Source organism: Cervus canadensis, chromosome 24, assembly GCF_019320065.1.
Source record: "Cervus canadensis isolate Bull #8, Minnesota chromosome 24, ASM1932006v1, whole genome shotgun sequence".
Classification (NCBI taxonomy): Eukaryota; Metazoa; Chordata; class Mammalia; order Artiodactyla; family Cervidae; genus Cervus; species Cervus canadensis.
Genome location: NC_057409.1, coordinates 9,833,219 through 9,845,901, shown reverse-complemented (window position 1 = coordinate 9,845,901; position 12,683 = coordinate 9,833,219). Strand labels below are relative to the sequence as shown.

General features: G+C 43.8%; 1 protein-coding gene across 4 annotated transcripts in view; it reads right to left on the bottom strand.

Moving 5' to 3' along the window:
- The window catches only part of WDTC1 (WD and tetratricopeptide repeats 1), a 60,912-nt gene that overhangs the window by 12,857 nt on the left and 35,372 nt on the right, over window positions 1-12,683 (bottom strand). For 2 of the 4 annotated variants that reach the window (XM_043445126.1, XM_043445124.1), the window contains exons 4-7: window positions 5,869-5,915; window positions 5,321-5,432; window positions 2,476-2,666; window positions 219-401 (exon numbers count right to left, since the gene is read on the bottom strand). In XM_043445126.1, coding sequence (XP_043301061.1) covers window positions 219-401; window positions 2,476-2,666; window positions 5,321-5,432; window positions 5,869-5,915 — 533 coding nt within the window. The remainder of the gene's footprint in view (window positions 1-218; window positions 402-2,475; window positions 2,667-5,320; window positions 5,433-5,868; window positions 5,916-12,683) is intronic. The other 2 variants (XM_043445127.1, XM_043445125.1) reach the window with 1 other exon arrangement.

Genomic DNA, 12,683 nt, shown 5'->3' with positions numbered 1-12,683 from the left:
TATGTACACTATGTATGTACAGAAGATAATATACACAGTGATTTCTTTCAGGTAATGGAGTAATAGTAATTTCTTTAATACACTTTTCATAAAAACAAGCATGGGTTGAATTATTTTAAAAAATCAAAGAATGAAAAAAAACCCACCTCAAAGAGATGAGGGCCTGGCAATGAGGGTAAGGGGTAGCAGGTTCCCAGGGACTTGCCGCATATTCCTACCTGTGGTTGTGGATCATGCGAATGTCGTAGAGCCTCACAAAGGGCCCGCTGGCCCCCACGGCCAGGCAGTTGTTGTCCTGGGGGTTGACGGTGAGGCACTTGGCCTCCACCAGCTGGCCACAGTACTCTGTCAGGTCGATCAGCACCTCCGAGTGTTTACTGTTCTCCCGAAGGTCATACTGGCTGTGAGAGAGGACACAGCTGGTTGGGGGTGCGTCCGTGGGCAGAAGGCAGGGGAGAAGCCAAGGCCTGGAGTGCCAAGGATCTGGGAGGGGTTCTGGATCTGTTTATAAGTAAGAATGTCAAAAACCACTCCCATATCTTGAGTGCCCTGTGTGCCAAGCACCCGTAGGAGGCTTCTCATACATTCTTTTTATTCTAACAGAACTCCCTAAGGTAGATACTACTGAACCCTTTTATTAATTTTTTTAACAGATATCAATATTATTGCCACTAAGTACTATTACTACTGACTACTAACACTTCATGAGACATTGCTTGGTGTCCAGTATTGTTCCCAAGTGTTACACAGGTATTATCTAATTAAATTCTCACACCATCCCTAGGTACCACTAGAAGTTCAAAGAAGTTCCATAACTTGCCTGGATGACACCGCAGTAAGTGCAGTGCTGGGATGGTGCAGAGCTGGGAAGACTGCGTTTTAACCACTCTGCTCTGCTCCTTGATTCTAATTCTTAATTCTATTCTTAACCTAGTTTCTTGTAGGAAACAAAAGAAGTACAGAGGTGACAGAAAAGAGAATCTGGAGATCATCTACGAGCTTCCCAGAAATGCCAACACCCAGAACAAGCCGGAGTCCCATTCAGATGGTAAAGTGAAAGTGAAAGTCGCTCAGTCGTGTCCGACTCTTTGTGACCCCAAGGACTGTAGACTACCAGGCTCCTCTGTCCATGGAATTCTCCAGGCTAGAATACTGGAGTGGGGAGCCATTCCCTTCTCCAGGAGATCTTCCTAAAGCAGGGATTGAACCCAGGTCTCCCGCACTGCAGACAGATTCTTCACCATCTGAGCCAATGGTAAAGGTCAGGCCAAAACATCCACCCAGCACAAGCACACTTCTGCCAGGGACCTGTTTTGCTTCTAGGACGCAGGCACATCCAGAAAATGGCAAAGGCATCATCCCTGTGCTCACCCACCTCCACCTAAACACCTGCAATAATCTCTTCATTGTTCGCTTAGCTTTCTAAGCCATCCTCACCAGATTGCTCTTCCTGAAACATGGTTTTTGTTACAGATGAGGAAACAGGTCTGAGGGTGAAGTGACTCGCCTGGACACTGAGTGACAGAGGTGGGATTCGACCTGTTCTGAGTTCTGGTTCATCCATGACGTAGATACCCCTCGTCCTCTGTGAAAAGGAAGCGCGCACAAAGTCCCATGGGGTCTCAAGGGAGGCAATTAAAGCAGATTGTGGAGAGAGGGAAAAAGTTCTCAGGTTATATCTGAAGAAAGGAGTTAAACAAAGGTAATGAGACCATTGTAAGAAAAAGGGAAGTAGAGGCAAAGGTGTGATGATACAGGTCAGTGAAAAGGGGGAGAGTCCACTTAAGCATTTCTGGCTGGTGATCTCCCTCCCAAGAATATGTCCACTGACCGACTGTTCAAGGGAAATGTATCATGTGCCTCTGTGTGCCAGGCATTGTGCTGAGCTCTAGGGACACAACCAAGGACAGGACAGACAAAAACGTTGACAGAGTTTACTACTCAGTGAGGGACACAGACAAAAGAGTGAACCGTCAAATACATAAAGTAACTCCAGATGGTGATTAGCGCTACAGAGGATACAGTGAGGGCACGGAGACAAAAAAACAATGGTGAGAGGTCTGTGGTAGAGAGGATGGCCAGAGAAGGTGCTTCTCGGGAGGTGACTCTTAAGCAGTATCCTTAGGGTAAGAGAGTGTTGAGAGAGAGCCGGGACTGAGAAAACCAGGTCGAGGGAACAGCATGGGGGAAAGTCCAGAGGAGGCAGACTGTGTGTGTGAGGCGATGAGGAAGCCAGCGGGCTTGTGTAGCTCAGGAGACGGTAAGAAGTGAGGGAAGTGAAGAACAGGGTAAGCAAATGCTCCCACTGTATTTGTTCCCTGATAACTGGGCTGGGCAGACCATTGAGGCTGGACCTCTGTTGGAGGGAAGGACCCAGGTCTGCGGGAGGAAGCAGGAGGGCAGATGGGAGGGGGAAACCCACAAGGAGTGTGAGCAGGGGAGGCCCCGGCCCCATGCCCTGCCTCAGGCCCTCACCGGATAAGCCCGTCCTCAGCAGCACTCCAGAACGTGTTGGGCCACATGGGTGCCGTGGCGATGCGTTTCACCCGGTTTGTGTGGTCTCCAAACATGTGGATCGTCTCCTTCACGGTCAGGTCGTGGACATGCACCTTGGAGTCAGCTGCCCCTGTGATCAAGATGCGGTCCCCAGCATGAGGCAGGAACTGCTTGGGAGAGATTGAAGAAGAGGTTGGCAGGTGGTGGGGGTAGGTCACGGAAGAAGACTAGCCTGCATGTTAGCATCCTTTTTTCCCCCTCTCCATAGCAGATAAGAAAAGGAGCCCATCCAAGACAATCTACCAAGAGAACTTTGGATCTTGAGCATCAGCCTGTAGGCCTAAAGGTCAAACTCAGGGTGTACACCTTTATTTTCCAGACTGGTCCTGACCCACGCCAAGCTGGACTAGCTAAGGAACTCTCTTCTTCTGATTCTTCCCCAGGCCAAGAGCTGAATGGATGATAATCACAGTTGTTACCATTTATTAGGCATTTACCATGTGCTAGATATCAAGTACGTGATTTATCTTATTAATATAATATAAAAATCTCATTTAAATTGAGGTTTGGCACTAGCATTCAGCAGGACTGGGTTCGAATTCAAGTCTGTTTGACTCCTAGATGCTTCAATGATGACTATTTAATAACCTGGGGGTTAAGTAATAAATTAGTCTTAAAACACAAGTCCCTCAGTGTTTTAAGAGAGTGGGTGTTTTAAATTGGTTCGAATATTTCTGGAGAACAATCTGGCAACAGGTAACATAAAAACTATTTCTATCTTTTCATCCAAAGCTACCACTTCTGAGAAGTAATTCTAAAAGAAAAAAGGGACCCATGCACAGATGCTCCAAGTAGCACTCCTTATAAGGGCAGTGCTGGAAATGGCTCAGAAGTCAGACCCTGAGGAAGGGCTGAGCATCAGAAGGCTACAGCTCTATGTGGACATCATTCAGAAGGACAACCCTATCATTCCAATGAAGCTGAGAACAAAATGGTCCAGATCACATATGGCAAGGACAAAACAGCCACAAACATAATTTTGATTAAGACTAAAAGTCTAAAAATACTAAAGTTCCACCTGGCTTGAGCTAAAAATTCACTCTTTCCACATACACTTCTCTGATAGCTCACCAGTATAAGGGCTAGATGAAAGATGGAACTTGATCATTTTTAGGGACAACTAGTAATCTTTAATCCTGTCTGGAAACAACATCACCCCACTTGCATCAGAAACAGAAGAGCTTGTGGCTGCTGCCCTACTCGTCCTGCATTATAGATGCCACGAGGGGGAGCTCGTGGGTTAAATACATCTGTGGTTTATCACCAGAAGGGAGAGGAACCCTTTTATAACAGAAGAGAAGACTGAGGGTCTTGCCCAAGGTCTTAGTATTAGGAAGTATCAAGGCCACTGTCCAATTCTGGTCTCTGAACTAGACATTTTGTGTTCTAGGATGCCAAACTGACAGCTTAGGTCCCTTCTCCTCATCTGACCCCGCAGATTTAAACTAGACCTAACACTTTTCAGGCGACGAAAGCAGTTTCTGGTCATCATGTAAGAGGTGAATCAGCATTTCTCAGTCATTAAAAATCACAGAAATTAATCTAGGCTTGGTCCTTGGAACAGCAGATGAGAGAGCTGGGAAAGAAGTTCTGATTAGGGAAATAAGTTGGTTTTGAGCTCTTGAATCTGTCTTCCTCTTCAGGCTTCTTGTAATTGGTCTTGATATTAATCAGGAAAAGATTTCTTGGATTAGTGAGGCTTTCCAAAGAACAGCTTCACTCTCACATACACCATTATAGAATTTCAGAGCTGGAAACATCCTTAAAGGTCATTTCCTTTAGGTTCCCAGTGAGGAATACCTCAGTGCTGGGACACTGACTACATCCTCAGAAGGCCCATTTTGCCTTTTTCAAATACCTCTAAGCATTAGACAGTTCCTTCCTTCATCAGGCCTACATCTGCTTCTGGAAAACTCATAGTCACTAATCCAAGGTCTGTTCTCTGGAACCAAAAGGGACAAGCCTCACGTTACTTTCACATAACAGGTTTCCTGAGGTCTGAAGAGAGGCCTCACCAGTGGCTCAGACCATAAAGAATCTGCCCACAAGGTGGAAGACCCAGGTTCGATCCCTGGGCAGGGAAGATCCCCTGGAGATGGGAATGGCTACCCATTCCAGTATCTTTGTTTGGAGAATCCCATGGACAGAGGGGGCTGGTGGACTATACAGTTCATGGGGTCACAAAGAGTTGGACATTTTCACTTTCAGAAGTCTGAAGACATTTGTAAGTCCCCTCCACCAACAAACAGCAGACTCATTTCCTACAATCACCTGTGCCAGGTGCTTTTTTTTTTATCAACCATCTCTGTAAACTGTAACATCAACCCTGTGGATTGCTACTTCCCTTTTTAGTTAAGTTATTTACTCATGAATTTGAGGGATTTTCCTTAGCTACTTCCTTTTTATAGATGGGTAAATAGGCTCAGAGAGGTCAGGCAATTTGCCCAGTTCACGCAGCTTCCAAGAGGCAAATAAGGGAGTCAAACACGGGTCTGCCTGCTATGCTCTCAAAGTTCATACTCAGAACCATACCTTATATCATCACCACTCACATGCGTATACATTCATTTGGAGCTGACCTCTTGGCTCTGAGAGAGGAATTAGCGCATGGAAAAGAGACAGAGAGTTTTAGAAATCACCAGCAGATGCTCAGATCACAAAGATGTCTGTGACCCCCAGAGTAGGTGGGAGACACACATGCAAACACGACCACACACACAACCCAGTCACACGGTTCATCTGCTCTGCGGCTTCCCCTGCTCACCTTGACAGAAAAGATATTTGCAGTGTGTCCTGTGTGCATGGAAAGCAGCTTCTTATGGTGCAGCGGGTCCCACACAATTGTGTGCTGGTCATCAGAACCAGAGGCCAGCAAGCTGCAAGCAGAGACAGGAACAGTTTTGACCTCTCCTCAAGTTCCGCTATCCCGTGTGTCCCAGGTGAAAAGGACTTAGGCCACACACAACTTTAAGAACAACAGTACGTGTCACAGAATATAAGGTTATCTTGTAAACAGTGATTGATTCTCTTTTATTTTGTTCTGAGGATTTCTCATTGTTCCTTAAATGCATTAGCTTATCAAAAAAACAGAGTTTGGAAGGTCATCCAACCTTCCATCTATCTGGGATTCATTATTTAACTTTACGCTGCTACTGATGAATGAAACTTAAGGAGACAGCAGAGAGCAGAGGACCCAGCTCCTCTTCTGGGTCCACTTGTGTCCTTAGATCTACAAAGAGGAAGGAAAATCCCCTCCTCCCAACCTCTCCACATCCTCCTCCAGCACCCGTAGGTGCCAGATCTCATACTTACTCTCCTTTCTCGTTCCATTCCAGACAGTTGACACATCCTGAGTGACCCTGGGGGACAAGAAGAGAGCCAATTAGAAGTTCTCCTGGAGAACTCAATATCAAGAAGTAGAAGTGGACAGATAAAATAGCCTTTCCATCATCAGTGTTTTCTAGGTGTATGTGAGTGACCAGGACTGAATCAAACCACCTTGCAGTTCACAACATATAATGCACTTTCATACGCATAATTCCACTTGATACTGAACCCCTCTGAGCCACAAAGGGAAGATTTTATTGATTTTATTTTGCAGAAAAGTAAACCGAAGTTCAGGTAATAGTGGAAGTGTATCCAAACAAATTTCTGCTCCTACCACTAGAGGGGTATCTATTAACAGTCACTACCAGGGACAGCCCCTCAGCCACAGAAAATCTGGACAGAGGAGCCCAACTGACTGAAAGGCAGCCAGTTAGCTAGAAGCTTGATCTTGCATTCATCTGGCACATATTTATCCAGCACTCACTGCATGCCAGGTACTGCTCAGATGCTGGGGGTATAACAAAGTCCCTGGTCTTCTGGAGCTTACTTCAAGTACATGTAAAGTAAGGTAGATTAAGCACGGGGGTGTGAATTGAGAAACATGGAGAAGTGAGGCACTTAATGACAAATGCTGAAGTTGAAAGCATTCACAGAGAGAAGTCATGGCAAGCTAGAATTATGAGGAAACAGAAACCATGAAAAGCAGAAGGTATGAAGTAGCAGAAACAAGTCTTACATGGGAGAAGAAGAGAAAAAGGCACTTCCATTCCTACATTCTATTCTTTCCTTCATTCCTAATGGCATTTTGATTTTCATTTCATCATCTGTCCAGCCCAAAATAAGACTATGTATTTCAGGAAGTGTAAGTTCATTGCCCTTTCCACAATGGTGGGTTCAGGAACTTAGATCTAAGCCAAATTGGCATTCACCCAGACATAGGGACTGGCTCAGAAATGAGCCTGTAACCCCAACTGGATGCAAGGGGGCCAGGAGTTGAGAGCATGTAGAAAAGAAGTTTTCTCATTTTCAGAAAAGAGTCTACAAAAGGGACGCCTTTCTTCCTGTGGATGCTGAGTGTCCTGATGTGACTCCGAGAACTGTGACCATGAGGGTGGCCAGCCTGACAGTGAAATAAACATGGAGAGGAAAGCCCAGCCAAAGGAATCACAGGAAGATGGAGCCAGAATGACCAGAGTCACCCACCCTGATGTCTACCCGACTCCTGGGCTCCAGTCAGGAGCCAGTCAGATCACTGGTTTAAGGTCACCAATGTGCTGGGCTGTTACTTGTGGCTCAGAGCATACTGATCAACTCATTCTTCAGGTCTCAGTTCGTGGGCACTTCCCTCAAGAAGCCGTTCCCACCCCGTAAACCTGGGAAGGAGGCACACCCTTCCTGTGGGCTCCTACTGTCAGGCTGTATCACGGCCCTGTGTTGACATGGTTGTCTGTTTCACCAGACTGAGCGGGGGTAAGTGGCCTCTGGGACCACGCTCACTGTATCCCTGAGGCCAGGGACAGTGCTCGGCACGTATCTGCTGCACAGTGAACAAGTGGGTCTGGTAGGGCTCGTGGGAAGACTTGAGAGACATGAACAAACCCCTGACTCTCTCATCAGCAGAGGCTTTTCCTCTGCCTTTTCCTTCCCTCTCACCCAGTGTCCTATAAAAATTCTCATGTGGGTTGAACCTCATGTCTTTGTAGGTTCTGCACTTCAATACATAATTAACACATTCACTCTGTTCAACTTGCCAGACCACTGGCTGACCTGCGGCCTCTCACTTTCCCATGGCACTAGGTTGAAATCCCATACACGGCTCTGGTCACTCTTCCTGAATCAGATTCATTTCTGTCCTCACCCCTCTCATTTTCCCACCAGGCTTTAAATTACCCAGGGGTTACATCTTCAGCTTGCAGTTTCCCAGAGTGCTGAGGGCTTTCAATGTTCGTCACTTACCAAGGGCTTACAAAGAGCTAGGCATAGTGCCTTGCACCTGTGGTGGGCAGAACAACGGCCCCCTTACAAATGTCAATGTCCTGGTCTTCTGAAACCCACGAATACATTACGGTAGATGGCAAAGATGCAGATGTGATTAAGGTTAAAATCCTTGCGATAGGGAGATTATCTTTATCCAGGGGAGCCCAATACAATCACAGGAATCCTTAAAATCAGAGAACCTTTCCTGGCTGCAGAGAGGAGAGAGATGTAAGTTTGAAACGGCCTTGACCGACAACTGCTGGTTCTGAAGATGGAAGGTTTCTTCTAACCAAGAAATGCTAGAAACTGGGAAGTGCAAGAAAACAGATTCTACTCTACAGACTCCAGAAGGAACAAAGCCCTATCAAGACATTAGGCTTGTGAGACCCAGGTCAGACTTCCGACCTACAGAATTAGAATATAATACGTTTGTGTTGTTTTAAGCCACTAAGTTTATGGCAATTTGTTACGGCAGCCTTAGAAATTTTACAGCATTCTACATTCATCATCTTGTTTAAGAAACAGGTATCATTACTTATTCCATGGATAAGAAAAACTTCCCTGGAGGTCCAGTGGTTAAGATTCTGTACTTCCAACACAGGGGGTGTGGGTTTGGTCCCTGTTCAGGGAACTAAGAATCTGCAAGCTGAGCAGTGTGACCAAAAAAAAGGAAAAAAACAAAACAAAACAAAACAAAGAAACAACTCTCCCCTCCCCCCAGCCAAAAAACCCCCAAGAAAACCCAATACCCAGAGAGGTTAGGTAAGCTGCTGCGATTCTGTAATTTATATGTATTTATTGTATGTCAGAAAGATATAGTCTTGATCCTTCTGTCTGGCACAGAAGTCCTAAAAACCCTTGGAATTTTCTAAGTAATAAAAGTAATAAAAATATCGTGATATCCATAACAAACCTCTTTTAACTAACACCTGAGTTTATGTTAATGAAGAGATTTTTGGGAAGCACCTAAGGCTACAGGCTGGTTACCCAGAGAACCAAATATATGACTGGAGGGTTGGAACTTTCAGTCCCACCTCCCTGACCGCCAGGGAGGGGGAAGGGGCTGGAGGCTGAACTGACACCAATGGACGAAGATTTAATCAGCCAGCCAGTGTAATGGGATACCCAAAAGGACAGGGCTCAGAGAGCGTCTGTGTTGGGACACATGGAGATCTGGGGGGACTGGCATGCCAGGAGAGGACGTGGAAGCTGTGCATTCCACCCCAAGGACCTTGCCCTTTGCACCTCTTTTATCTGGCTGTTTTCTGAATTATACCATTTTATAGTAAGCCAGTAATCTAGTAAGTAAAATGTTTCTCTGAGTTCTGTGAGTCACTTTAGCAAACTAATTGAAACCAAGGAAAACGGGTTTGGAACTTATGAAAAGTTAGTCGCTCAGTCGTGTCTGACTCTGCGACCCTGTGGACTGCCAGGTTCCTCTGTCCATGGAACTCTCCAGGCAAGAATACTGGAGTGGACTGCCATTTCCTTCTCGAAGGGATCTTCCTGACCCAGGGATCGAACCCGGGCCTCCTTCATTGCAGGCATACTCTTTACTGTCTGAGCCACCCGGGAAGCCCCTTGGACTTCTAATAGACAGTTAGTCAAAAGCACAGGTGACAACCTGGATTTGCAATTGGTGTCTGAAGCAGCTGTTGGGGCTGAAGGGCAGCAGGGTTGTTTACAGGACTGAGCTTTTGACTTCCTTGGTGGTCCAGCAGTTAAGGACTGAGCTCCTAAACGAAGTGATCGGATACTATCTCCAGGTAGACAGTATCAGAAATGAGTTAAACTGTAGAGAACCAGCTGGTATTGGAGAGTTGCTGGGTAGTATAAACCAAACCAACACACACCCACACGTTGGACATGGCTAATGTAGCACAGCTAAGCAGTGGTATCAGGAAGCATTTTAACTCAAGGGCTCGGGCTCTTAAACACTGTCCGAAAAGTGCATGAATGCTTCCAGGATTATTATATTTGTCCTCAAATCAGTAGCCCATCCAAAGTACAGAAGACAGGCCACAGCAGACAAACATACTTATGACTCATTTTTACACAGTAAAAAGCAGCTCAGAGACAGGTAAGTTGGAGAAAGTATAGAGAGAAAGTCCAAATCAGATTCTATAAAAATACAAAGTAACTATTGACAAAAAGTATTAATAAAGGGCTCTATAAGTTAGAATATGTGTTTGGGAAGCTAATTTATATAAGGCATGGGATGTTTAACAGGATTTGTTTTGGCCTTGATAAACAAGGCTGGCTTAGATGAGGTACGTGATCTAGGATTAAGTTGAATACAGTGGAAGAAAATATGCCTATGACATATCAGAATTAAACAGTAGGTAAAAAAGAAGGAAGAAAACCTCAAACTTTAAAGAAATAGAGAGGAGTGGCTGTTTACAGATGGCTCCAAGAGAGGAACAGACCTCTGTGTGGCTGGCTCCCTGGAACCCTGGACATGTCTCTACTTACGGTGAGCCTTGCATACCAGGAATAAGGAAGAAACAAACTGCACAGAGAACGAACCTGCAACAAAAGTCCCAAATCTCACTCAAGTTCCAAATTCCAACCTCTTACTACCTGCTTAACTTGATTAAAGATTGATTATAATTACTATTTATTATAAATTCCTATAATTGCTAGGCAGCATTAGTATACAGGAGGAAAAGGAGGCAAGGAGATGCATTTTATCACTGACACTGCTTAGAGCTGCAGGTGCATAATGATGATAAAAAGCAGATGGACACTTAGGTGGTTTTCTTACTGCTTTTAAATTCTTTACAGACCACACACCCCCTTACACCAAGCCCCCAGCTTGGTATGTCACTGCTGGGTAGAATACTAGATAGCAATATACATGACCTTATTGTCATTCCCTTTTTACAGGTAAGACTAAATCTCAGAGATATTAAATTAAGTCACTCAGACTGTTAACACCAGAGCCTGGATAGGAACCCAGGTCTATATATCTCTAAACATTTCTCTGTGCTGGATTACCTCAAATGCCGCCCTTATTCCCACCCAAGTTAAAAAGAGATCTCACTGCTACTTTCACCTTAGAAAACTGTCAGTTTGATATAAAGTCAAATTCATATCTACCCTATGACCCAGCAATTCCATTTCTTAGGTATTTACTCAAGGGAAATGAAGACATTTGTCCACCTAAAGACTGATATAAGAATATCCCTAGATGCTTCAATTTTCAAAGTCCCACACTAGAAATAACCCAAATGATCATTAACAGGAGAAGAGATACACAAAATGTAGTGTATTCAAACAGTGTAATCCTACTTAGAAATAAAAAGGAACTACCATAGATACATGAAACCATGTGGATGAAACTCAAAACACATGATGCTAAGCAAAAGAAGCCAAACAGAAAAACATGCATACTGTGTAATTCCAGTTTCAGAAAGTGTATGAACAGGCAAAACTAACCTATGGGGAGAAATAGAAAACAAACAAGCTAATCTTTGGAGATAGAAGCCAAAAAGTGGTTGCTCTGAGAGAGGAGTGTTGACTGGAAAGGGCACCATGGGAAGGTCTACAGTGATGGAAGTATTTTCTGTCTTGTCATGAGTAGCAGTTACTCAAGTGTCAAAACTCATCCAACCTGAGACCTACGTACTTTATTTTTATGCAAATCATACCTCAATAAAGGGAAGAAAAAAGGTAATCATAATAATAGTGATAGTAGTAGCTAATATATAATAAGCGGTATCTCACCATCCTCTAGGGACAATATTATGCCCTTCACTTACACTGATTTAAACTTTACAACTGCCTCATGATGGAAATACTACTACTATTCTCATTTTTTTAAATGAGAAAAAGGTTAATATCCATATTGCATAAACAGTATAGTAAGAATGTGAATCCATGTCTGACAGACTCCACAGCTTGGCTCTTAACCATGGTGTCATACTGCCTTTTTAAATTCCGGGGTATCTCCCCCAAAACTGAAATGTCTGCTATGTACCTGTAAGTGCTAAGCTTTCATGTATACCAATTCATTTAAACTTTATAATACATGTTGTTTATTAGCCTTAATGTATTAAGATTACACAGTTGCAGTATAACAGAATGTAGTGAGTCCTGAAGGCAAATAAAACTCAGTTATCTTAAAGGCAGAATGATGTGAGTACACAAACATTTCCATAAAATCCTTCTGTTGCTTCTTTAACCGAGTTCAATGCTTTCTCAAATTTTAGTGTGACTGAAAATTACCTGCTAGAGTAGTAAGAGAAACAAGAATAACTAAAACTCATCATACTACGTGTCAGGCCCTGTCCTAACTGCTTCACATAATTACTCTTCAAAGTTCATTAAACTGTTCATAAAGGACAGTAAATGTGTTTCTGGGTTCACAAGCTGTGTTTCCTTGAGGAAGTCCTATAACTTCTCTGTGTTTCAGATTTTACATCTCTTAAAAAAAGGTGATAATATACATAACCTCATAGGATTGTTGTGGGGAACAAATCAGTATTTGTAAAACACTGTGATAGCTGAGTAACAAAATTGGAAATCAAGTCCAAATATGTTCTGTCCCCTGCACCATGATAATTTAAGACTTACAGTACAGCCTGATGTGAACTATGATTACTAGGGAAGGAAAAATCCTCCTAGAAGTCATTAAAAGGAATGATTTAAAACATATTTCTAAAAAAATAAGGTAAAATATATTTCAACTGCTATATGTTTAAGTAAAAGTCTAAGTATGAATATAGTGGGGTGAGTCAACAACCATAATTCATATGAGAAACTTTTTCCTTATGCTGACCTGTACCTGCTGTCTATCCCAGCAAATTCACTTTATTTGATTG